Genomic DNA, 25190 nt, shown 5'->3' on the forward strand with positions numbered 1-25190 from the left:
GAATTGTGTAAATTGGGTATGACTGGAAAGTTGAGACTTGTGGATTTCAATGCCTTTCTGGGCTTTGCTTGCCACACACCCAGAAACTCTCCATCACGGTCATGAGAATGAGACGGACGTAAGTCCACCAACATCTAATCAGTTTGTCCTTGAGTCTAAGCGGATGTTTGAGCTAAATTTGAAGGAATTCCCTCAAGGCCTTCCTGAGAATACCGGATACAAATGACCAGATACAGGCGGGTGGGTCTCTAGACCGGATCTCAGGCCGATGGATTTGTTTATTTGCAGCGTTTCTTGGTGAAGCTGAGCCTCTGATGAAATGTTACTAAGGTCAAGTTGGGAGATTGAGAGGGAAAAAGGAAGCGTTTAAACACTTTATTTTCAAAGTTAGAAAAGTTTTATTGCAATTCACGCCAGCTCATGGGGTTCTGCAGGGGGTGGTGGGGGGGGCAGCACTCCATGAGGTTTTCACACGGCGTCTGTCACACAACGGCAAACAGGAGAAAAATATACACATGCATTTATCTCAAGTGCACTAGCTTAGTCTTTCACTCGAGCCTAAATCCTCTGTCCTTAAGCTGTGTAGGATGAGTTATTTGATGTACCTGAATGTGCCTCAAAGGTGTCATTGGGAGGCAAAAAAAAACAAAAACAGAAGGGAATGTTTCTTCAAAAGACATGATGATCCTATGTAGGGACAGTGACAATGAAAGCAGAGAGTGCTTCAACACTTTTGGCTGGGAAAAAAACAGGAACAGCCAATCAGATGCACAGTAGGGCGGGTCTTGTGGTGTTGTTGGTAGCATTCTAGTCTGCACCATGACGCAGCATGGTGGAACAATGAATGAAGAAGAGGGCCCAGTCTCACGGCCACAGGGCCTCGGGAAGGAGATGTGGAACAAAGCACAGAGACTAGGAACAGCGGACCAGAAAACACCTTAAGTGCTATCAACAAAGGGGCCCTTGGTACCTTCAGACAAACTTGATGCACATGGAAACCTCACCTCTGCTCCCGTGGAAGTAGGCTCAGGCGAGGCAACGATCGAGCCTCCTGTTGACTGGTTTGAGCCCGTTGAGGAGGAGGATGAAGCAAATGACCATCACCAAGGTCCTGGCTAACACTTCAATGGCAGAAAGGATCCTGAAGAAGAGAGTCTGGCAGGAGAAAGTGAGCAGCGAGAAGGCCCTAAAACAGATTTCCCAGCTTAATGTTCCACACCGTGGTACACAAACAGCTCGTGATGAGGGATGGGAAGATTGGCCTGTGCTAGAAGAGGGTTGCAAATGCAAAGAAGTTATTTGTCGCTCAGGTCCCAGAATTGACCATAAAGTTGTTTATTACTTATGTCCAGGTGGTGAACGAGTGAGAAACTATCCGGATTTAGCTAAAACGATTAAGGGCACTATGGACTTGACAATGTTTGAATTCAAAAAATAGAAAAGTACAGAAAATAAATAAAGCTCGCACACTGCAAAGGCTCCAGTTTAGGTGTTTTTATTTGACACCGGTGGTTACGTTTCGGGCAGCATGCCCTTCCTCAGACTGAGGTCTGGGTCTGAGGAAGGGCATGCTGCCCGAAACGTAACCACCGGTGTCAAATAAAAACACCTAAACTGGAGCCTTTGCAGTGTGCGAGCTTTATTTATTTTCTGTACTATTCTTGCCTCGAGCTCTGCACCTGCCCTATACAGGTTTTGGATGTGCGTGTCTCGCCTTTTTTCAAATGTTTGAATTCAAGACAGGAAAGTTCTACGACAGGAAGTCGGTGGGCTCGCCCAGCCCCGTCTTCCCGGAGGAGAGAGGCTCCTCCTCAGCCCCGACAACCACAGTTCAAATTCAATTCAAGTTGAGCAAAGGCCTACTGGCTACAAGCCAACGAGAGGGTCATCTACAAAGGGAGCCACTCGAAGAACAGATACTAACCTCTCAAGAGGAGGTGAAGAGGCGAAACGAGGAGATTCAGGTTCAAATGGAACAGCTGGCCACGCTGAAGAATGAGAGCTCCAAAAATTCAGAATTGCAACAGCAAGTGATCCAAGGACCGAAAAAATCAAGTAGAAAGTATGAGTGACTCTGAAAAAAGGCAGAGGAACAAGTTCAGTCTCAGGCAGCTATGCTCGTCAGACACAAGCAGGAGAGTGCTAATCACAAAGAACATCTGCAGCAACAAGTGGCTGGCCTCTCAGGAGGAGGTGAGGAGCATGAAGGAAGAGATCCAAGCTAAAGATGAAATTAACCTGCTAATGTGACGAAATCCAAGGTTTAAAGAACCAGGTAGAAAGTCTTTGCTCCTCGTGGAGGAAGGCTGAGGACGATCTGCAATCCAAGGAAGATCTATTGGCCGAGCGGCAGCACTCAAGGAGCCGTTTGGTAGCGTCTCAAGAGGAGGTGACGCGGCTAAATGGGGAGATTCAAGCTACCACCTAAGTAGGTCTAAAAGGCCAATCCCTGTCCTGTTGCAAACCAATGGGAAAACTATTCTAAAAGTGCTTTTGGAAGCCTGGGCCATGGAAAGGTGGAAGCAAAACTGAATCCAATCTTTCTGTTGATGAGGTGGAGTGTCGTCCGTGCTGCTTGTACCTTTCCGGTTTATTCAAAAAGTGGGCCGGGGGGAGACTCTCTGTCATTTTGCACTAGAGTAAAGATGAACCAGAATGGGCTGGGCTGGGTGTGCAGCCCGGGGGGTGGAAGAGGGGTCGTGCCTGGATAGAGACTCCTGCAGCGGGTAAGAGGTGGGTTACGATCCCTGGCCCTCCAGCTCTGATGCGGGGGTGTCTGGCTCCTCGTCATTGTAGATGTTCTCCGCCTGGAGGAACAGAAGAGAAGGAAGTACACAATGCATATCAGAATAATTATAGTATGTTTGGAAGAGAGAGAGAGATAGAAGAGTACATGCAAGTAAATAAAACTCAATGAAACATACAACTTAGCACAACTGTTGCCAAAAAACAAATTCTGAAGGAATGGAAATCTCCCTCTCCAGTCCACCCTCTTTCCAATTGTGGTTGACGGACATGACCTCTGTTATACGCATGGAGAGACTTAGGTTCCTGAGAACCAATACACTTAGAAAGTTTGTGACTATCTGGGACCCGTTCTTGGTCTACCTCAACGAGGCTAGGGGTGACGGGTGACTCACCCGGCTGGCTTCCCACAGATCCCTTGAGTGAGATCCCAGGTATATCGTTTACAGGAACATAAGCACCTTAGGTGGCTGGCGGCACCACTTTGTAATGTTGATTATATTGTTTTGTTTTGTTTTTCCTTTCTTTCCCCTGTGTCTGAGCCTGTTTGTCTGTTTTGTCTTGTTTGTGTTCTATAAAAATTTTAAATATGAAAAAAAAAAAAAAAAAAAAAAAAATACAACTTAGCAGCTAGTACCTCAACATGAAAATTGCTAACATTATTTGCTTCGCAGAATTAGAAGCTTGGTTCAACAATTGTAATGCCATTCTAAACAGAATAAAACCTCTTGATGTGATTACCTCAAACCAAATAGATTGGCCAAGGCAATGACATTTTGTTCGGTATGAAAGTGCTGGTATAAAGCTTTGAAAATGGAGAAAAATAACAGCTTATAATGATGTAAACACTTAAATCAAACACATCTGTGCACCCTTGTCCAGAATAAGCAACATCTGCAAACTTCAAATTAAATCTGTTTTTTTGGGTCACCACTTATTCTGATTACATGCTTTTAGTGCATGTATGCTTTAGTGTTCTGTTCCCAGGGATATTCAACTTGCTTTGCCCGGGGGCCACTTTCGTGAAATGATAGAAGGCCAGCGGCCAGTTAATAAACAAACAATATACATTTTTCTGTAGCGGATTGTAGGTTTTTGGGGTGTCAGCCAATGTTGTGCACACCGGATAGTTAGTTAGGTTAAGTTAGTACATACATAAGTGCCTGGGTAGCAAGCAGACGGCGGTATTTGACAATTTAGCAGCTAAATTATAGATTATTGAAAGACATTCCATATTCCAGACTGAAATGCTATAACAGAAGTGGAGTATTGACCAGAATGACATGAACATTTGGACACTTATTCAGCGGGTATCTTTTTTTTTTTGGTGCAATTCCATTGCGGGCCACACAGGGGGCGCCTGCGGGCCGCCAGTTGAGTATCACTGTGTTAAACAGTTCTCTTGATATGTTCAATCATTGAGAACAATTTCAGAATGATAAAGTATTCTGCATAATAACGTGACTAGTGTGGACTATTAGACAGCACATGTACTCACCATCTGCCAAACTTGCATGATGTTGTCCTCGGACACTGAGCAGATGACCCAGGGTTCATTGGGGTTCCAGGAGAAGTCCGAGATCTTGGCTGTGTGGCCGCCATGGATGAACTGATGGGGAGGAAGAGCATGAGAGACAGTTAGAGCCCATTCTGAGGAGGGGTGAACAAGATGTGGCGAGGAAATGATTTTTAGTTGTGACAGCAGTCTAGTGTTTAGTGGCTGAAACCATAGATGATGGATTATAGATTCCTCATTCCATGCTCTGCCAATAGTTTCCTAAAGGGGCGTGGTCACCTCTCCACTTAAAGTGTTGTGCTGACCTAGCAAGCTAACTTGAGCTCGAGATTGTGAGTTCCCAAAGCTCCACACATGTAAACACACAACTGCTCCTTTGTAGCTCAATCTAGTTGTAACTAAGATATTCGCTGAAAAAAAGAAATTTCCCAACAGATTTGGCTACTACATCAGCGAACTTCACATGTAGCTTTAGCTAATGGCTCCCTGCTAACGTAAGCTCCTGTTGCCAAATCTCATGAGTGTGTGTTGCTGAGACAGAGACAGGTCTCCTCCAACAAAGTTAAGTTTCTCCTGATCTGTGCATCTGAAAAATGCTATTTTAGTGTCCGAATGTTCAGAAGATATGTGGTTGTGGAAAATGGGCCCAATATTTACTTTGATGATTATGGGGGAGAAAGAATCAGTCATAATCTGAGATCACGTTTACTTCTCCCATTGACTCCAATATAGTCAGGACCTGCCGCAAGTCTCCTAAGGGGGCCGTGGCAGTGGCGAAACCCACGTGACAGATACAGGAAGTGACTGGAAGTTGCACCGTCTCTATAATGCATCGTCTCTGCTGAAACCTTCCGCACTGATATAAGGGTGGAAGATCTAGAGGAGAGTGTGGAACTGGGTGGATGGCAGCTGACATCTTGATTAGGGCTGGGTTAAAAAAAAAATAGATTCTCAGATTTTTTAATCGATTTTTATTTTAATCCTTTGATATCGATTCATATGTCCAGAGATCGATTTTTTTTTTATTATTATTATTTTTTTAAATAAACATAGGCTATAATATTATAGGCTGTGTGTGGTAGTTGAAACATAGTTTCAAGTTGACGTTTATTTATGTTTGTAGTTGAAACAAAAACATGAATACTGTAGGCTACATAAATGGAAATGTTTGATCATTAATATCTACTTTTAGAAATTATATAGGCTGAAATCAAATCACTGTGCATAATTGTGAAAGTGTCTTTATTGACAGATGAAATGGCTGTTATTTAACGTTTGTCACCACCTGGTGAGTAAATATATGTGTAACTAAAACCATTCAAATTGACAACCGGTCGAGCAAAAAAGGTTGGGAACCCCCGTGTTACATAACTGGACAATCATGTAATTCAGGTTACAGCTCAAAAAACATGTTTTAGCATTACTAACCAAATCGATATTGAAATTAATCGAATCGGAATCGAATCGAATCGGGATTAATCGATTCGGAACCTTGTGAATCGGAATCGAATCGATTCTTGAAATTTGAACCAATACCCAGCCCTAATCTTGATTTGGGCTCTTGGCCAGTAGCCTACTCACCAGCAGCTCCGGCGGGCCGTCCTCAGCATCCTCGGCCGACTGCTCCTCCCCGATTTTACTGGAAAGGCAGATCCAGCAATATGTGAAACTGAGTCCATTTGGGGGAATAGACACCTTGAATATGCAGGAAGTGTGATGTTTCTAGTTTTAAATCATAACTGGGACCAGACAGCCTGGTTCTCAATGTAGTTTAGTAGCTAATGAAATCGCTCACAGTCCACCATGTTTATTTGCATCATGTCATTTTCCACAATAAAGCAAATCCTCAGAGTTATTGTCTCTGCTGCACACGGCACATCAGCAGCTTCTTCTAAACAATCAGACGTGAGCACCTTGGTGAGTTTCACTTTCGCCTCGTGCACTGCAACCTCACGTCGGATAGGCTACAACATTGATGATGCAGGAGCTGTATTTAAGAACGGCATCGCAATATTCACCTTATGTAGCCACGCCCATTTGACCCGGTTGTGTGGTCGTGTGACGACTTCCAGCTAAAATAAAATAAAAAATAAAATGGCTGCGCTGCTCCAATATCATCTAACTCTGAATTAACTAATAATTTGGCCAATTGTATGTAACATACCAAATAAAAGCAAACGGCAATGTCTAAGAATGCAACGCCATGTAACTGGCTCGTTAAGTCTCGCATTCCAGGGAATTACGTTAACATCTGCGGGTCTTATAGATGTAAGTGGCTCGAGCGCTCGGAGGAGAGAAAACTATCTGAAGCTTTCTTTGTTGGAGTCCAGGTATGTTTTACAAGAAAGTGCTCGTCATTGTCGACGATAACGTTATCTGACCTGGCTAACAGTGGATACTCGCTTGCTTGCTGTGTACCAAGCTCAAAGTAGTAGGCTACGTTCTTTATTTTACCCCCTGCACTGTCCGCTACAATAACAACTCTCTTCTTCATGACGTTCTTTCATATTTGGCTCCGTGACATTAGTTCATTATTTCTTGAATTAGGCTAATTGACAACTTGCTCGCTCCGCTGGAAATGGGAACGTATCAAATCGACCGCGCCAGTTCAGCTCACCCCGAAGTGCTCTCTGTGTGTGTGTGTGTGTGTGTGTGTGTGTGTCCGTTCGCTCCCACGCTGGACTTAACATTTTGCCCGTTTCTTGCCTCACCATTTCTGTTTCCATGGCCCATCAGTGACATGCAAGTCCAGATCATACAGTGACCGCTAGTTTGGGTGAAGTAACGTTATGTCGTCTGCTGCTGGTATAAAAGTTAAACAGCCTACTACATTATGAGAGTTCCACCACAGAAATGATGCACACAACGCATTGTCGGTTAATCAAATCAGTTAAAATATTTTTTTTTATCTGTGACGGTCTTAACGGCAATTAATCGATTAACAGTTCATCATTAACATCCTTAATGGATGGCTTTACCGATAATCAACCCACTATGTATCAATAATAATCTCGGTAATATAAGCACATGCGCGATGTTTACCTTCTCTCTGTGTTTTCCTCACAGAGATCTCCCATGTCCTCCTCTGGCAAAGCGCCCCGTTGCGACGCGTTTTACGGAGCTGCGGAAGTTCTGCCAGAGAGGCAGAATCTGCTCCGCGGACGGCTGTTATTATTTTATTTTTTTTAAGTATGGCCATGGAGAATTGCATTGAAAGTCTTAATGACTTGCAGCTGGTGGGGGCGGAGTTTCTGCAGGAGGATTTTTCTCCGTGAGGTGAACGGAGAGAGAAGGTAAACACTGCCCATGTGCTTACCGTATATTACAGAGAGTATATATGATACAGAGTGGGTTGATTATGCGTAAAGCCAGATCCTTTACAGCTTCCTTTGTAGTTTTACCTGAGGTCCCAGACATTGAGGCGTCGGTCGGTGCCACTGGAAGCCAGGATGGTCTCATTGTGAGGTGACCATTGTACCTGATAAAGTAGGAAACAGTGGGAGCCCGCAGTTCAAAACTCCACTCTGACACAAACGGCACAGTTGTTGACTCACACAGCAGCAGTGCATCATAGCTTTGTGCAAAATCATGGATTTTTTGGGTGCGGAAAACCTGCTGCATCACTGAAAACTGGCCGTGGCTCAGAAAAATATGAACGTTTCACAATGATGCAGAGTATCCAGTTGCCTGTCGCCACCTCTAGATGTCGCTGAAGGACGGCTGAGCTTTTCACTCCCAGAGGCAGATGTTCAGCCTTTCACCATCCAATCACAATTGGGGATTTTTTTTTTTTTTTTTTACAAATAGTGGGTGCAGTGTTACAGCTGATCTAAATGTTATGTATGTGTTTAATGTCCACTTCTTTTTAAATACACAGGTGAGCCGCAGATGATGATTTGATTGTCCGTGGAAAGCTGGCTGGACTAACAAGTGACCACAAGTTAACTAAACACACCCCTTTTTGTGCGTTATGTTATGTTATGTTATGTTATGTTATGTTATGTTTGCACAACACTTGGTTGTACTGCAAATTCTTACCTGGAAGATTTCGTCTTTGTGGGACTCAAAGGAGTGCAGCTTCAGTTTGAGGTTCCTGAGATCCCACAATGCAACAGTCTGAGAGAAATACAAAGACTGACATTCAAACGTTTGAGAGATACATTTAATATGATCAGACCATTTTGGTCTGTTATTGGCAAAGAATTACTCATGAGTGATTTTCAATTGACACAAGTCCAGGCACAATTCTAAACAAATTCCAGAAAATACAACTGCTTCAAACTGCTATTAGGCCTTGAGAAGGCCATCTCTAGTAAAATAATCAATTTCAGTGACCAGTGCGACATCGTGGTCAAGTTTGTCTAATCTAGGTTATGTTGTCCTCCTCTTTTCTACCTTGTTGGCAGAACCGGTGGCGAGAATGAACTCGCTGTAGGGGTTGAAGCTCAGACAGTTGACCTCAGCCGTGTGAGCGGCCACTGAGTGGCTGGGCTTGGACGTGTTGTTCGACCGAGTGTCCCATCTGGTGGAAACGAGAAGGTACGGAGTCAGAGCCAGCAAGTGTTTGAAATAAGATGAAAAATGAAAAAAGGAGGCAGACAGATTTTAAGTTGAGTTTGTCATCCTCAATTCACAGAAGCAGAAAACGTCTCACTGAAGGCTTAAGGAGCAAGCCTAGCGGTTTGAAACCGCCACCACTCACATCATCAGTTTCTGGTCGTCGGCCACGGAGCCAAACAGGGACTCGTGGAGCAAATGCCAGGAAACGTCCTCCACCACCGCCGTGTGGCCGGTGAAGATGGTCTTGGCGTCCACAATCTTCCCTTCCTTCGGCCCGGCACCAATGTCCCACAGGCAGATGGTCTGGAGAGGAAGGAAACTGACAAGACGAGGTCAGAGTCGGTATCAGTTCTTTTCCCACTGCCTTGGTCTGTCTTCAGCTGGGAGCACACTACAACACTTATATTTGATCGTCATAGCTAGGTGCTGACACCTTCTGGTCGGTTGGTCGATTGATATATGCTGTTGCCCGACCAAATTCTCATGCTATGTGCTGTGGCAGATTTAGTTAATCTAGAGATAATTGTGGCTGATTTAATTAATCTAGAGGTAACATACAGATTTTTATTTTAATCCTCTGGTGAGAGTTAGCCAGTCACTCACATGGTCATCGGAGGCGCTGAGCAGGTTGCCGCTGAGGTTGGGGTTCCAGGAGAGGCCGTAGCCTTCCTTCTGGTGGCCTCGAAGCCGCAGGTCAGGACTACACTCTCCACTGGGATCTGAAGGACATACCACACACTCAATTCACCTCTGTGTGTGTTCTATTCAACACAAAGTGACATACAGAGCAGCACCATGTCACGCTCTTATGACATCACTGATGATGTGACAATGCCTATGACAACATCAGCAAGTGACATCACTTCCAAAAAAAAACAAAAAAAAAAGTGACATCACTTCCAGTTGAGTGTAGAGCTGTGCATCTTCACTGATCTCACGATTCGATACGATTATACAAGTCTACGATTCGATTCGATTAAACGATGCATCGCGATGCATCTTAAATCGATGCATCACTTTTTCCGCAATACATGATTTATTTTTTCTCGCTTTCTTTTTTCTCACTGTGTGGCTACTTTTAAAATAAAAGTGCATTTGGAATTGCATTGTATTATGATCCATAATTAAAATAAACAACTGCATGTACTTACATTCTATTTTATTTGATTATAATTTTTTTTTTTTTATAATCGATTTTTGATATTTGTTAATCGATGCAGAATCGTGCACGTCCGCATCGCGATGCATCTCTGAATCGATTATTTTCGGCAGCTCTAGTTGAGTGACATCACTTCCGGGACAGAAATCGCAGAGCCCAGTTTCTTTTAGTTATAGAGACAGTCCGCATGTCTGGGAACACCCATACAGTCTCTAGGAATGCCCACGATATACGCTGGGTTAGCTGGCTCCGCCTTGCTGGGGACAGGGTCAGGGTGGGGTAAATTCCCCCGTTCTATCCATTCAGCAAAGTTAGAATTTAGCTGATAGCCCAGCCCAGGCAGACACGATCGGGGATTTAACCACCGCAGTAAACGCACATCTGAGCAGACGTCTTGTGTTCTACTCTAGAACCCCCAAACATGTAGTTTAGAGCCGCAGCACCATCTTTTGGTGAGTCAGCCTATGAGATATATCGGCGGTTTTACCCCACTCGCGCGCCAGCCGTTTTGTGGGCGTTCCCAGACACGCCTCTCTCTATGATGATGATGATGGTGGTGGTATGATGATGATGGATGCAGCCCCTATCAAAGTCCATGACAACAAGTTCTGCTTTGTTGTGCATGAAACCACTGACGACTGCAGATACATTTTGAAGCATAAAGTACCCTGCCCTGATGAAGGCCAAGAGGCCTAAACGTTGGCACGCTTTTTATTGACCATGGCCAAATAAATTGGTGAAATTGAGATTTCCTTTGTCCTGAAGTTTTGCGAGTGCTACCTTGTGCCTTCGGTACTTTATGCTTCAAACTATTAATAATAATAATAATAAATTCAATTTATATAGCACGCTTTAAAATCCAAGGACTTCACAAGGTGCTTTACAGATGCATGATAAAAACAATCAAGCAATCAAACAGGGAAAAATAAAAATATATAAAAAATAAATATAAAGCAACAGCTACTAAAAGAATAAAAAGATAAAAGGATAAAGACATAAAAATATAACACGTGTAAATGGAGAGGGAGGACCCTAGGGGAAAGCTAAAATAAATAAGTGGGTTTTGAGTTTTGATTTAAAAACGTCAAACGAGTCTGTAGCCCTGAGTGGTCCTGGGAGCTGATTCCACAGCCGGGGGCCCAGTGAGGAGAAGGCACGGTCACCCATGCTTGTAAGTTTGGTCCTAGGGACAGAAAGGAGGTTGGAGCTGCATGATCGGAGTGTCCGGAGTGAGGATTGAGGGGTAACTAGATCTTGGAGGTAGGTTGGAGCAGTGTGATGGATGGCCTTGTATGTTAACAGGAGAAGTTTGTAGGTGATGCGGTGGTTAACTGGGAGCCAGTGAAGGGAGTGCAGAACCGGGGTGATGTGCTCTGACTTGCGTGTTTTTGTAAGAATCCGGGCGGCACAGTTTTGGACATATTGAAGTCTCTGGATGGTTTTGGAGGGAAGGCCAGCGAATAGGGAGTTGCAATAGTCCAAGCGGGAGTTAATGAAGGAATGAACCAGTTTTTCTGCATCAGGTTTGCTTAGTGAGGGGCGTAGTTTGGAGATGTTCTTCAGATGGAAAAAGGAGGTTTGACAGATGGATTTGATGTGTGCATCCAGAGATAGTGATGAATCCAGTGTGACACCAAGGCTAGTTATGAGTGAGGAAAGGGGGATGGACTGGCCACAGATGGTGATGTGGGTGATGGCAGCCTTTTGTATTTGCAGAGGGGTCCCAATGAGGATGGCCTCGGTTTTACTGCCATTTAGTTGCAGGGAGTTGGCACTCATCCAGTGAGTTTATTAGTTGGTTTAGCGCCACTAAAAAACCCACCAGGAGGTAAGGCGCATCCTTTCAAGGATCTAACGACTGCAGATACATTTTGGCCCTAGCATCCATTATGGTGGGTGTAGAACAGCAGGCCAACCTGGTTTGGAGGGGTGCTTGGTGTAGTCAAAGACCAGCACGTCGGAGGTTGGGGTCTTGGTGGCGATGATGCAGGGATTCTGGGGCATGTAGCGGGCTCGGTTCACCTCTCCCTCATGGTTGATCTTGATCTCAATCTCTATTTTTCCACTGACTGAACCAAATCCGCCAAATTCTACAGAGAAAATACAAAAAAAATACTAGTACATCACTTGATGGGGTTAAAACCTTTATGCCTTGTATTTGGAGAATTCAATTGGGGACATGATTTCTTATCAAAACTTAAAGGAACACTCCGCCCATTTTCAACCAGCTTTGTATCATTAGAACATCAGTAGTTTATCAGAAAACTGTAAACGGTTTTGAAGTCTGTCATTTAATTTAACAGTTATTGAGTGTTAAAGTGTGGACCAGTGACATCACTGGTCAACACTAACTCAAATTAATAACTCATTAACTCAAATCAACTCTCAATAACTGTCAAACTAGATGAATGATGAATAGTTTGACAGTTATTGAGAGTTGGTTTGAGTTAATGAGTTATTAATTTGAGTTAGTGTGGACCAGTGATGTCACTGGTCCACACTTTAACACTCAATAACTGTCAAATTAAATGACAGACTTCAAAACCGTTTACAGTTTTCTGATATACTACTGATGTTCTAATGATACAAAGCTGGTTGAAAATGGACGGAGTGTTCCTTTAACTCATTCACCGCCAAAGACGTCTTTGACGTCTTATCAGAAATAGCCATCCACGCCAAAGACGTGTTTGACGTGTTTTTGTTTTTATGAGTGCAGCGCGTAGTTGAAACACTTACCCAGCCTGTGACACAGACACGGGTCCCTAAACCTCAAAGTCAAGCCGACAGCACGTTATCAAACACATACCGCAGCTGTTGTTTGAAACGAGAAAGAAGGAGGAAAGGAGGAAACACAGAGAAACGCGCTTCCTTGTACAGAGGAAAAAACGCCATTGAAACGCCTCTCGTCGTGCTGCACTGCTGCCTTGCTGCAGGGCGAACCTGGATTGCCTAGTCAAACCCGTGACGAACATGATCGATCCGGTTCCAGCAGCGCCTGGTCCCAAAGCCAAGCCGCGGACCCGTTCCTGTGTCGTGTGACTCGTGTCGCAGCATTCGTCCCACTCCCAGCCCAAACGAGAGGAGGAAAACGCTGATGGGGAAGGAGGTGCGATCTAGCTGCAGGCAGCTGTGGACAGAACTCTCTCTCTCTGTGTGTGTGTGTGTGTGTGTGTGTGTGTGTGTGTGTGTGTGTGTGTGTGTGTGTCTGTCTGTCTGTCTGTCTGTCTGTCTGTCTGTCTGTCTGTCTGTCTGTCTGTACACTCACTCACACTGAGCAAACTGTATTGTTGAATGTAAAACTAGAACGACCGCAACGCGGACTTATGCCTCCGCCATTAGTTCATTCTTGAGTCCAAGTGGATGTTGGAGCCAAATTGGAAGAAATTGCATCAAGGCGTTTCTTTGCAGAATTGGATATTTGAGCCAAATGTGAAGAAATTTAGTCAAGGTGTTACTGAGATATGGCGTTACCGAGCTTGAAAATGGCATTTGTTAGGTCACTGTGACCTTGACCTTTGACCTTTGATAACCAAAATGGAATCAGTTCATCCTTGAGCCTAAGTGAATGTTTAAGGCGAATCTGATGAAATTCCGTCCAGGCGTTCCTCAGATATCGCGTTAACAAGCTTGAAAATGGCGTTTGAGAGGTCACAGTGACCTTGACCTTTGACCTTTGACCACCAAAATCTAATCAGATCATCCTTGAGCCTAATTGAATGTTTAAGGTGAATGTGATGAAATTCCGTCCAGGCGTTCCTCAGATATCGCAACAAGCTTGAAAATGGCGTTGGAGAGGTCACAGTGACCTTGACCTTTGACCTTTGACCACCAAAATCTAATCAGATCATCCTTGAGCCTAAGTGAATGTTTAAGGCGAATCTGATGAAATTCCGTCCAGGCGTTCCTCAGATATCGCGTTAACAAGCTTGAAAATGGTGTTCGAGAGGTCACAGTGACCTTGACCTTTGACCTTTGACCACCAAAATCTAATCAGATCATCCTTGAGCCTAAGTGAATGTTTAAGGCGAATCTGATGAAATTCCGTCCAGGCGTTCCTCAGATATCGCGTTAACAAGCTTGAAAATGGCGTTCGAGAGGTCACAGTGACCTTGACCTTTGACCTTTGACCACCAAAATGTAATCAGATCATCCTTGAGCCTAAGTGAATGTTTAAGGCGAATCTGATGAAATTCCGTCCAGGCGTTCCTCAGATATCGCGTTAACAAGCTTGAAAATGGCGTTCGAGAGGTCACAGTGACCTTGACCTTTGACCTTTGACCACCAAAATCTAATCAGATCATCGTTGAGCCTAAGTGAATGTTTAAGGCGAATCTGAAGAAATTCCGTCAAGGCGTTCCTCAGATATCGCGTTAACAAGCTTGAAAATGGCGTTCGAGAGGTCACAGTGACCTTGACCTTTGACCTTTGTCCACCAAAATCTAATCAGATCATCCTTGAGCCTAAGTGAATGTTTAAGGCGAATCTGATGAAATTCCGTCAAGGCGTTCCTCAGATATCGCGTTAACAAACATCCGTACGGACGTACGTACGGACGGCCGGCCGTACGGACGGACAACCCGGATCCATAATGCCTTCGGCCTGGCTTCGCCGGCGGAGGCATAAAAAGCACTTCATATTTTTTTTTTTTGTCATTTGTGTCATAATGAATAATATTTACATGTCTGATGTCAATACAGTTCAAAATAAAAGAATTGAGAGCGATTTCTGCATGATATTGTGTGCTGTACATAAATGCCATTTTCTGCAATTTCTTTTCTCAGAGAGACATTTTGGGTGAAAACAGGGTGTATATAAATGGCTATAAGTAGAGTACAGAACATGCTAAAAGCTCACTTTTTTTTCCTGGTGAACCCAGAGACGTACATCTTCATTTTGAGGTATTGCAAATCACTCTGGTGCTAATAGATAATTTACTGTGGGTCTTGAAAGATGACCAACAATTATGAAAATCTTTGGCCTGTGCTAAATATTGGCAGTCCTAAACTGGCGGTGAATGAGTTAATAGTAGACATATTTTATGGATCAAATAAAATAGAAGTATTAAACATCTTCTCAAAACATTGTTCTTCTGCCATCTGTAATGCTGCTACGTTGGCTTCTGTATGCAGCAGTATGCACTGAGGTTTAGGCCATGTCCACACGGAGACGAGTTTAGGTGTATCCGCTAAAGTTTTTTGTCATATAGACGTTTCGTCCAGATGGAACCGCGTTCTGGGACTATACGTTCTGGGAGTATACGCTAATTTTTCAAAACGGGTCCCAGAGTGATTAAATCTGAAGACGACACCCTTGCATTTCCGTGTTTACAACCCATACGCATCTTTCCTGAAACGATGATGCCATAGCCCCACCTCTCTCCACCAGCAACAATAACAATCATGGCAGTAACGTTCGTGCTACAGCAGTGGGGATCTTGCAGCAAAATATAATGCTCCTCTATTACCACCGTCAGCAACAAGTGGACACGGAGAACAGCGTGTAGCCTTCTGCAGGCTCTGCAAAGCCTTCTGCAGGCTCACCGGAATTGAGTATTGAAATGGAGGGACAATAAAATGTCCCCCCACCGACATGCAAGTTCTTGGTAAATGACATGATAACGTCATATGTAATGGACTTAGTGTACCACAAGCCACCTAGTGTTTTGGACGTGTACCGCAGCCAAACGCCCCGAGTTACATTCGAGTATGCACAGTCTCGCTGTCGCCGCTAGTCCGCGGCAAGGCTCCAAGTGGAGGCTGCGCAGTGTCAGCGCCTATACACATGCATGCAGACACACATTGCCAGAGAGGGGGGAGGGGGAAGGATTATAGGGTTCAACCTGCACAAACCTGCACCACTTACTTTAACACCTGGATGTGATTTTTTTTTTTTTTTTTTAATAAGATTTAAGCTTGCAGACAACTCCCGCCGTATTTACCTCCTTTCTCGCTGTCGTAGTGTGAGGCATCAAACTGGGCATCATCATTTGGCACCTGGACGCTGGCGATGACAAGGTGGTTCTGCTCATCTGATGTGTGGGTCCCCAGAACCAGCCTGTGGACCGCATAGTCCTTCCCCTCCGGCCTAAAGAGTACCACAACATGAGCAGAAGTATAATATTCTGCTGGTCATATCCGGCCTGCAGAGTACTATGACATGACCAGGAGTATAATATTCTGCTGGTCATATCCGGCCTGCAGAGTACTATGACATGACCAGAAGTATAATATTCTGCTGGTCATACCCGGCCTGCAGAGTACCACAACATGACCAGAAGTATAATATTCTGCTGGTCATATCCGGCCTGCAGAGTACTATGACATGACCAGAAGTATAATATTCTGCTGGTCATACCCGGCCTGCAGAGTACTATGACATGAGCAGAAGTATAATATTCTGCTGGTCATATCCGGCCTGCAGAGTACTATGACATGACCAGAAGTATAATATTCTGCTGGTCATATCCGGCCTGCAGAGTACTATGACATGAACAGGAGTATAATATTCTGCTGGTCATACCCGGCCTGCAGAGTACCACAACATGACCAGAACTATAATATTCTGCTGGTCATACCCGGCCTGCAGAGTACCACAACATGACCAGAAGTATAATATTCTGCTGGTCATACCCGGCCTGCAGAGTACCACAACATGACCAGAAGTATAATATTCTGCTGGTCATATCCGGCCTGCAGAGTACCACGACATGACCAGAAGTATAATATTCTGCTGGTCATATCCGGCCTGCAGAGTACCACGACATGACCTTGGTAATGATAAAAGGCCAATAATCAAATAAGCTATAGGATTGTATGTGCTATGGTCTAAAAGGACTAGGTTTTGGTTTGATGAAATGTGTTACTGTATTCATTTGGTAACGCTGCTGATGTGATTGACACACATAGGAGAAGGTGATTTCAGTTGAACCCAGTCCTCTAGTAGAAAAGCTATTTTTTTTTTCTCCAAAGTGTCTTCAAACCTTTTGAAATTAATCAGAAACATTCTGCCTCATGCTGGCAAGTGCACAACTCTGAAACAGAGAAGCATCTATAATATCCGAGTCCCGATTGTCCCTCACCTTCTCCATCTCTTGTCTGAAGGTGGTGAAGACCTCGTTGCTTTTAGCCAGAGTGCTCTGGAACTCCTCAAACTTGTCCATGTACAGAGAGAGCTGAGATATATGAAAATACAGTCAGACATAAAGGAACACTGGACAATCTCACAGGCTGTCTCATTCTGATATTTCAACTTCGGGTCGCGTAACATGTCAGTCAAATTCACGTTTCCCGTGGAGAGTGATTGGCACGCCTTGGAATTCGGGGGCTGTGTTTAGCGGTGATTGGCTGGAGGCTTTTACCTGGAGACGGGGGAAATCCCCGGATGGTCAGTGCTTGTAGAGACTATGGCGGAGTGGCGGTGAGCGCTGGTGGTGGAGCGCATGGGAACGTTTATCTGTGCAATTGCAGGAATAAGACACTAATCCTGGGAATAATTTCTCTAATTTTTCCTGGAAGCACAATAATTGAATAAAAGGGTGAGTTTACCTCCTCGCGGAGCTCGTACTGCTCGATGAGCTTCTTCAGCTTGTCGGCTGGTGGTCTGGAAAGGTGGTCTGGAAGTGCAGCATGGCCTCCTTGCGCTGGTCCTCGTACTCCCTGGAGCGCTGCGCGTTCTCCTCCTGCCACCAGAGCGCAGGGGCAGGTGAGCGAGGCAGGTTAGGAGAGGGATTTGTGCCATTTCAACACTAGGGATGTGCGCGACTAGTCGCTTTAAATGGCCGCTACCTCGCTAGTCGTCGGCACCAGAAATACTAGTCACGGTCAAACAAATTTTTTAAATGAATAATGTGTTCTTCTAACGGTTGCGTCTAAAATGTTAAGCAGCCACCCCCTGTAGACCCTTCCCTGCTACTGCCGGGATGTAAACAATCCAGTGTGGTGTAAAGTGGTGGGCAGAGATTAGATCTCGTAAAACCAGCGTGGTTTGGCAATATTTTGTGACCATTTAGTCGACTCTGGGTGGGAGTATGCTGGGTGAATATGGTGAATGAGGAGAAAATACTCATGTTGTACCAATCTAGATAGGTCAGGAACAAACCGGTAACTGATGCTCGAGACACCACTATGTTCATGGTTCCACTTATATCAATGTAATGTACGACATGTGATAATAAAGATGATATTTTGCACAACATGGAATAGAAAATAGAATGTTAAATGTGTGGTTGGTGCGGACCTTCAGTGTCTTGTTGTGTCTCTGCAGCTCCCTGCACAGGCTCTCCAGCTTGCTGCGAGCCAGGATGGCCTTGCTCGCCCTGCAGGTGGAGCTTCTCCTTCACGATCTGAGACTGCTTCTTCTGCAGCGCCTTCAGGCTCTCCTCCAACTGCAAACGCCACACACACACACACACACACACACACACACACACACACACACACACACACACACACACACACACACACACACACACACACACACACACACACACACACACAATTAAAACGTTGACATGACTAAAACTGGTTATTGCTACGTTTTTTATACCGATACCAAATATGTGAAATGATACACAAATGACTTCCGCAATTGTCCCAAAACTGCTTTAAGCTTAAAGGAACAGCTCACCCTAAAATCCTAAGTACATATATTCCCTCTCACCCGTAGTGCTATTTATCCATCTATATCGTTTTGTGTTAGTTGTGAGTTTTGGAGATATCGGCCGCAGAGTTTCTGCCTTCTCTCCAATACAATGGAACTGGATGGCACTCGGCTTGTGGTGCTCAAAGAAATACATTTGATAAACTCAACAGCAATGTCCCTTTCCAGAAATCATGACCCTGTTAACTCAAGATAATCCACAGACCTTGTTATGAACAGTTTCATGGAGGAACTATTTTCTTTTGACTGCTAGCTAGTTCCTACATGAGACTGCAAAAGAAAATAGTTCCTACACGAAACTGCTCACAACAAACTCTGTGCATTATATTGAGTAACCTGAGCCCTGTACTACGAAACTAGTTTAACAGATCCGCGATAAGTCCCTTTGATCTGGTTTGACTGAACAGGATCAAAGCTATCTAGTTAACTGATACTACGACGCTGGTTTTTTACTAGGTAAGTGGACCTGGGATCTGCCTGTGCACGCGCACGTTTTTCGCTCGTGCACAGGCGCGCGTCCACGCGAAAGAGGTGCGCTGGCCAATCACATTATGAACAGCTGAGTTGATCCACGCCCACACCCATTTCCTCGTTCCATGAAAGCGCAGTGCATGATCAGAGTTTTAGCGGATATTTAATGTATCCGCGATTTAATGTCAGAATGAAAATCCGCGTTGGATAGTCTGCTGAAGGGCTGTCTAAAGCAGCAGCTTGTATTCACATCAGTCATTTGATTTAGGCTACTTTGATCAGCGATTTCTGTCTGATACAGCTGCATACATTGATACAGCAGTCTCAGTCTATACATTTCCACAATCTGTAAGCCTATTTAGACCATAGATTTAGAAACGCATGCTCAATGAATAATGATCTCTATCACTCATGTGTGTGGTTGCACTGATCGAATAATTCATATATAAAATAGCCTAGTATAAAGCCTATAGCCTACTATAAAAGAGAAAACTGCTGAACTGAATTGAGACGATGCGGGCATATTATCATTGATAAAAACTAGCCTATTTTTGCTCATATATTGGCATACAGCCTACAGGACACAGTTCCAGCTGAAAGATGCAAGAATAGCCTGCATATTTAGTATTGGGGCTATCCATATTTATCCCATATCTATATTATATGTAGCCTATAGGCTTTTCTGGCATGTAGGAGAATATCACCCTCACTCCATTTGAGGGTCCATTCATGATATGCGCCGCGGTGATTAATAGTGATCATATTTCTCCACGCATCGTTGAGCTGTTAAGACATAAAGTGGTAAGTAGGCTTAATTTAATTATGTAGCCTACAGAGCCACAAATGTTTTTCTTGTTATATTCTCAGTTGACTGCAATCTATTTTTCATATGGCGATCTTATATGAACGGTGAGTGACTCCAGAGAGCCGATTATATGGGTCTGTCATGGATTTTGATCTTATCCTCTGAAGCTAACCTGGTCGCGACCAGGTTAGCTTTGCAGCGTCAGTTGCCATGGTGATTGAAAGTTAACTTGCTTTGTAGTACGGCTAAACCAGGTTTAAACTCAAACTTACTCGGATAAGGCATTAAACTAGCTTCGTAGTACAGGCTACAGGTCATGATTTCTGGGAAGAGACAATGCTGTTGAGTTTTTCAAATAAATTTTTTTGGTGCCTCGAGCACCACAAGCCGAGTGCCATCCATTTCCATTGTATTCAAGAGAAGGCAGACATCTCTGCGACCGATATCTCCAAAACTCAGCAATTATCCCAAAATGATATAGATGGATAAATAGCACTACAGGTGAGAGGAAATATTATGTATTTTGGATTTTAGGGTGAGCTGTCCCTTTAAAGGTCTTCACCGAAAAACAATGCTGATTTATTTTGCACGTGATCTCACATAAACTGTCAACAGTTTTGCAGGCATTCATTTAGTTTGACAGTCACCGAGAGTTGATTTGAGTTCAGTTGTGGACCAGTGATGTCATTCATGCACAAATGACTGAACTGGTCCACAACCACAACTTACCTCAAATCAACTCTCAATAACTGTCAAACTGAATGGATGCCTGCAAAACTATTTACAGTTTTCGGATATGTGTGTGTGTGCGTGGGAGTCTCACACACACACATGTCCAAAAACTGTAAGCAGTGATCTCACACTGTGAGAGCATGAACGCAAAACAAATCAGTGTTGTTTTTCGGTGAAGTTCTCCTTTAAGCATTTTTGGGACAAGTCCCAAGTTTAGCTTTAAGTAATTTTGTCTGTTAACTCTGGCCCTAGCATTCAAGTCTAACTGAAATGGAAATATTTGAAGAGTGACTGACCGTCCCGGAGCTTACCAGGTCCGCATACTTCTTGCACAAGGCAGCCAGTTTCTTCTCAGGAGTGGCCAGGGAGTTCAAGGCCTGCATCAGCAGAAGAACCTCTTTCCCTGAGACAAGACCATCAGAGAAATTAAAGTTACCTTTCGGATCTTTTTTTTTATGAACCAATCAGAAAACCTTGGCATCGGCAGACATTTTTCATTGAAGTTAGAAGACTGCTGAGTGCATTGCATGGTGAGCCTTTTCTCTCCCCTGTATCAGCAGGAAAACATTGAGAAATGGCTGAGTGATAACATAGAAGAGTGATTTCACCTATTTTCCACTTCATGAACGTTTTTACATTTGCTGTTCAGGATCATTCTGGTTATTTTCAACCTGGGCCTTATTTTACAGTCAAACTGCTGCAGGAAACGCATCACTTCATTTAACAGCCACGTGTTCAAGGATAATTCTTTATCATGTGCTTTTATTATGATTAGGCCAGTCTTTATTATTATGCTGGGCCAGTGCCCACTTCAATCAAATTTTATATTAAACTAAAAACACTTCAGTGGTTCGATCCTGGATGATTTTCTTTTCTTTTTTTTAATAAAATAAAAAAATCACTAGATTGATGGCGCTGGCTGATTGTTTAGGAGAGAGAGAAAAAATGAGGACTAGCTAAACTGAGCAGTTAATGATCCCTGAGGGGAAATTGCATTGTTGCAGGAACAAATTGACTATAATAGGACAAAGCAATAATAAACAGAATATGAACTATAATGCGACATAAGGTAGATGGTGACTACGCCACATGGGGCTAAAAATGTCAGCACTGCAAGTTCACAACATACCCTGACAGGGTTCAATTTTGGAGATGGAGCTTTAGGTTAGCCTTTAAGCAAGATATACGCTAGGATACCCAAATCAAACTGTAAGCACATGAACGTCCAAAATATACCCAGGGGACGACTTGTCTTGACTTGAGCATATCTTGACAGCAGTCTCAGGCCTGCAAGTTAACTTCTACAAATAGCTAGCGTTACTTCAAATCATAAGCTCCTTTTCAGCATTTCAGGTTAAAGCTCAGCACTAAAGCCGACTAGCATTAATTAAGCCCTCCCAACGGGTTGATCGCTAGAAATTAAGTTACACAATGTAAAAGTTCGTGGGACTGACAGACAAGCGACAGGCAGGGCGGAAGTTAATGATAAGCTAACTAACCTTGTTCGCAAGTTGCTGCTTGCTGAAACCCAACTAGAATAATAGCTACGTTACTGCGTCAGTTAGACTAACTTGCCTGTACCAATATATATATATATAACGGTTAGATAATAACACCAGGTTTTATGACTTGTAACCTTAACGTTACACTCACGTCGCTATAAGTTACCTGTGTAGCTAAGCTAACTAGCAAGCACATCTGTTGATGTAACGTTAGCCCCTGTGTGTGTGCGCAGTTGACTCGTGCAGGAAAACACCAGCTGAACTCCCTAGCAGAGAATATGACATTTGAATATGAACGTTACCTATAAGGGTAGGCTGGTTGGTTGACGTTAGCTGTTGTATGCAGTGCTAACGTTAGCAATGCTAACCGTAACGCTGTAGTAGCAGCAGCTAGGTAGCTGGTGGCTAATCGTGCTGGCTAACACTGGCAATAAACTTTACTTCGCCAAATACCACATGTACGTTAGTAAACAGCTCCGTTAGACTGGCGAAGGCGTGTCAGATACCATACTAAACATGCGAAATTATCACGATACAATGACATTTAAGCAAAATGACACAAATTAATAATGCGTTACCTGAGTGTTTTCACTGGATAGTTTCTCTATCCCAATCGAGCTCTGACTCCCAGCATGCCCCTCGCATGAGCTCAGACCTACAAACACAATAAACACCACAGGCAGCAGCGTCAGCACGCGTCAAACGACGCGTAGATGTGGCCAGCCGTTAGACTGTTTAAACTTTACGTGCAGTAACAGCGGGGGGAGGAAGCGGGGGGAGGAAGTCCATATATGGTCCATCCGGTAATTCAAATTCAAATGTTTGGCCCTCGCTATAAAAGGCAGTGCTTAGCGCTGAGTGTCAGTCTGGACCCTAGAGGCCACTAGAGAGCTGGAGAGGAGGGGAGAGAGGAGAGGAGAGGTGAGGCAGCAGTGCATCACGCACCCCTCTGGTTCTCGGCTCTGAGGAGCTGCCTGGGTCTCTGGTGCCCGACAGGGGGGCTCCAGGCCTGGGCAGAGGCAGTGTGGAGGTAGGGGGCTGGCCTGGGTCTCTGGTGCCCGACAGGGGGGCTCCAGGCCTGGGATGCCCAGGAGAGGAGAGGAGAGGAGAGGAGAGGGGGAGAGAAGAGGAGAGGAGAGGAGAGGGGGAGAGAAGAGAAGAGGGCAGGGGCGTATCTACGGGGGGGCCTGGGTAGGCACAGGCCCACCCACTTCTTGCCCTGGCACACCCAATTTTTTTTTTTTTTTTTTTTTTTTAATTGGTTGTTTTCTAGAGGCAAACTTGCTGCTGCCTTGCTAGCTAATGGTTTTGTAGCTTAAAAACGCAGGGTACATCATCTCCAGAGTCTAATGCATGACAACTTCATGACATCTAGGAATTTTGCACGCTTTGCGCACAAAATTTCGTCATGCAATTGCCCCACCAATTTTATCCAAGCCCACCCAATTTTATCCAGGCCCACCCAGAGGAGAGGAGAGGAGAAGGGAGAGGGGAGAGAGGGAGAGGGGAGAAGGGGAGAGGAGAGGAGAGGAGAGGGGAGAAGGGGAGAGGGGAGGAGAGGAGAGGGGGGGAGGAGAGGGGGAGAGAAGAGGAGAGGAGAGGGGGCAGAGCAGCTTCACACCGGCGTCCACCTGGCGCCAATGTCTATGCAGCAGAAGCAGCCGGGCTGCCCGGGCAGTCTGGGCAGAGAGGAGTCTGCTACACCCGGCCCCAGTACCAGCAGGAGCCGACACCATCGCACTTAAAGCCTACCAGGAAGGACCCTGCACCTCGCCCCAGCAGCACGGACTCGGAGGACGCGCCCACGCCCACGAGATTGCACTCAAACCCTGCCAGGACGCACCCCTCACTTGGCCACCCAGCAACACCACAGGACCGAGGCAATGACTGCATGCTCTACTAAACTACTAAAGGTAAGATGCTGGTTATTCTATTTGCTTTGATGTTTGTGCTATACTGGCTGGTACACACGCTGTTATTGTGTACACACGCTGTTATCTGTTATGGTGAAGAAGAGGGCGGTGACCTCTCGGCGGTCGGAATCGCTGGGATTGGTTGAATGAAAGATTGGATTCGCCTTCTGATTGGATGGCTTTGTGAAAGATTCACTTGGTCATTTGATAGGCTTCTGAATTATTAGGCTCGCCATGTGGTTGGTTCTTGAAAGATTAGGCTCGGCATGTGGTTGGCTTTAGAAAGATTGACTTCGCCCTGTGATTCGTCGACTTGTACAGACTAGCAGTGGTTAGGTACCGAGAGGGGGAGAGGAGAGGGGGAGAGAAGAGGAGAGGCAGGGGCGTATCTACGGGGGGGCCTGGGTAGGCACAGGCCCACACAACAACTCTTTCTCACTACACTTTCCAAACATTAACACACATCAAACACAACTCTTTCTCACTACACTTTCCAAACATTAACACACATCAAACACAGCAACTCTTTCCCACTACACTTTCCAAACATTAACACACATCAAACACAGCAACTCTTTCCCACTACACTTTCCAAACATTAACACACATCAAACACAACAACTCTTTCTCACTACACTTTCCAAACATTAACACACATCAAACACAACAACTCTTTCCCACTACACTTTCCAAACATGAACACACATCAAACACAACAACTCTTTCTCACTACACTTTCCAAACATTAACACACATCAAACACAACAACTCTTTCTCACTACACTTTCCAAACATTAACACACGTCAAACACAACAACTCTTTCTCACTACACTTTCCAAACATTAACACACATCAAACACAACAACTCTTTCTTACTACACTTTCCAAACATTAACACACATCAAACACAACAACTCTTTCTCACTACACTTTCCAAACATTAACACACATCAAACACAACAACTCTTTCTCACTACACTTTCCAAACATTAACACACGTCAAACACAACAACTCTTTCCCACTACACTTTCCAAACATTAACACACATCAAACACAACAACTCTTTCCCACTACACTTTCCAAACATTAACACACATCAAACACAACAACTCTTTCCCACTACACTT

General features: G+C 44.4%; 1 protein-coding gene across 1 annotated transcript in view; it reads right to left on the reverse strand.

Annotated features, from left to right (window-relative positions):
* Nucleotides 1-2647: 2647 nt before the first annotated feature.
* The window catches only part of LOC310778786 (histone-binding protein RBBP7-like), a gene marked incomplete at its 5' end in the record, with an annotated part of 48187 nt that continues 25644 nt past the window's right edge, over nucleotides 2648-25190 (reverse strand). The window contains 15 exons of the mRNA XM_083639234.1: nucleotides 2648-2807; nucleotides 4244-4354; nucleotides 5843-5900; nucleotides 7663-7739; nucleotides 8300-8377; nucleotides 8657-8783; nucleotides 8964-9124; nucleotides 9425-9540; nucleotides 11897-12070; nucleotides 15919-16064; nucleotides 17059-17151; nucleotides 17338-17432; nucleotides 17525-17658; nucleotides 18216-18363; nucleotides 20943-21049. Of these exons, the coding sequence (XP_083495360.1) occupies nucleotides 2739-2807; nucleotides 4244-4354; nucleotides 5843-5900; nucleotides 7663-7739; nucleotides 8300-8377; nucleotides 8657-8783; nucleotides 8964-9124; nucleotides 9425-9540; nucleotides 11897-12070; nucleotides 15919-16064; nucleotides 17059-17151; nucleotides 17338-17432; nucleotides 17525-17658; nucleotides 18216-18363; nucleotides 20943-21049 (1694 nt within the window). The 3' untranslated portion in view covers nucleotides 2648-2738. The remainder of the gene's footprint in view (nucleotides 2808-4243; nucleotides 4355-5842; nucleotides 5901-7662; nucleotides 7740-8299; nucleotides 8378-8656; nucleotides 8784-8963; nucleotides 9125-9424; nucleotides 9541-11896; nucleotides 12071-15918; nucleotides 16065-17058; nucleotides 17152-17337; nucleotides 17433-17524; nucleotides 17659-18215; nucleotides 18364-20942; nucleotides 21050-25190) is intronic.

The sequence above is a fragment of the Poromitra crassiceps genome (assembly GCF_964638095.1).
Source record: "Poromitra crassiceps genome assembly, chromosome: 6".
NCBI classification, from domain to species: domain Eukaryota; kingdom Metazoa; phylum Chordata; class Actinopteri; order Beryciformes; family Melamphaidae; genus Poromitra; species Poromitra crassiceps.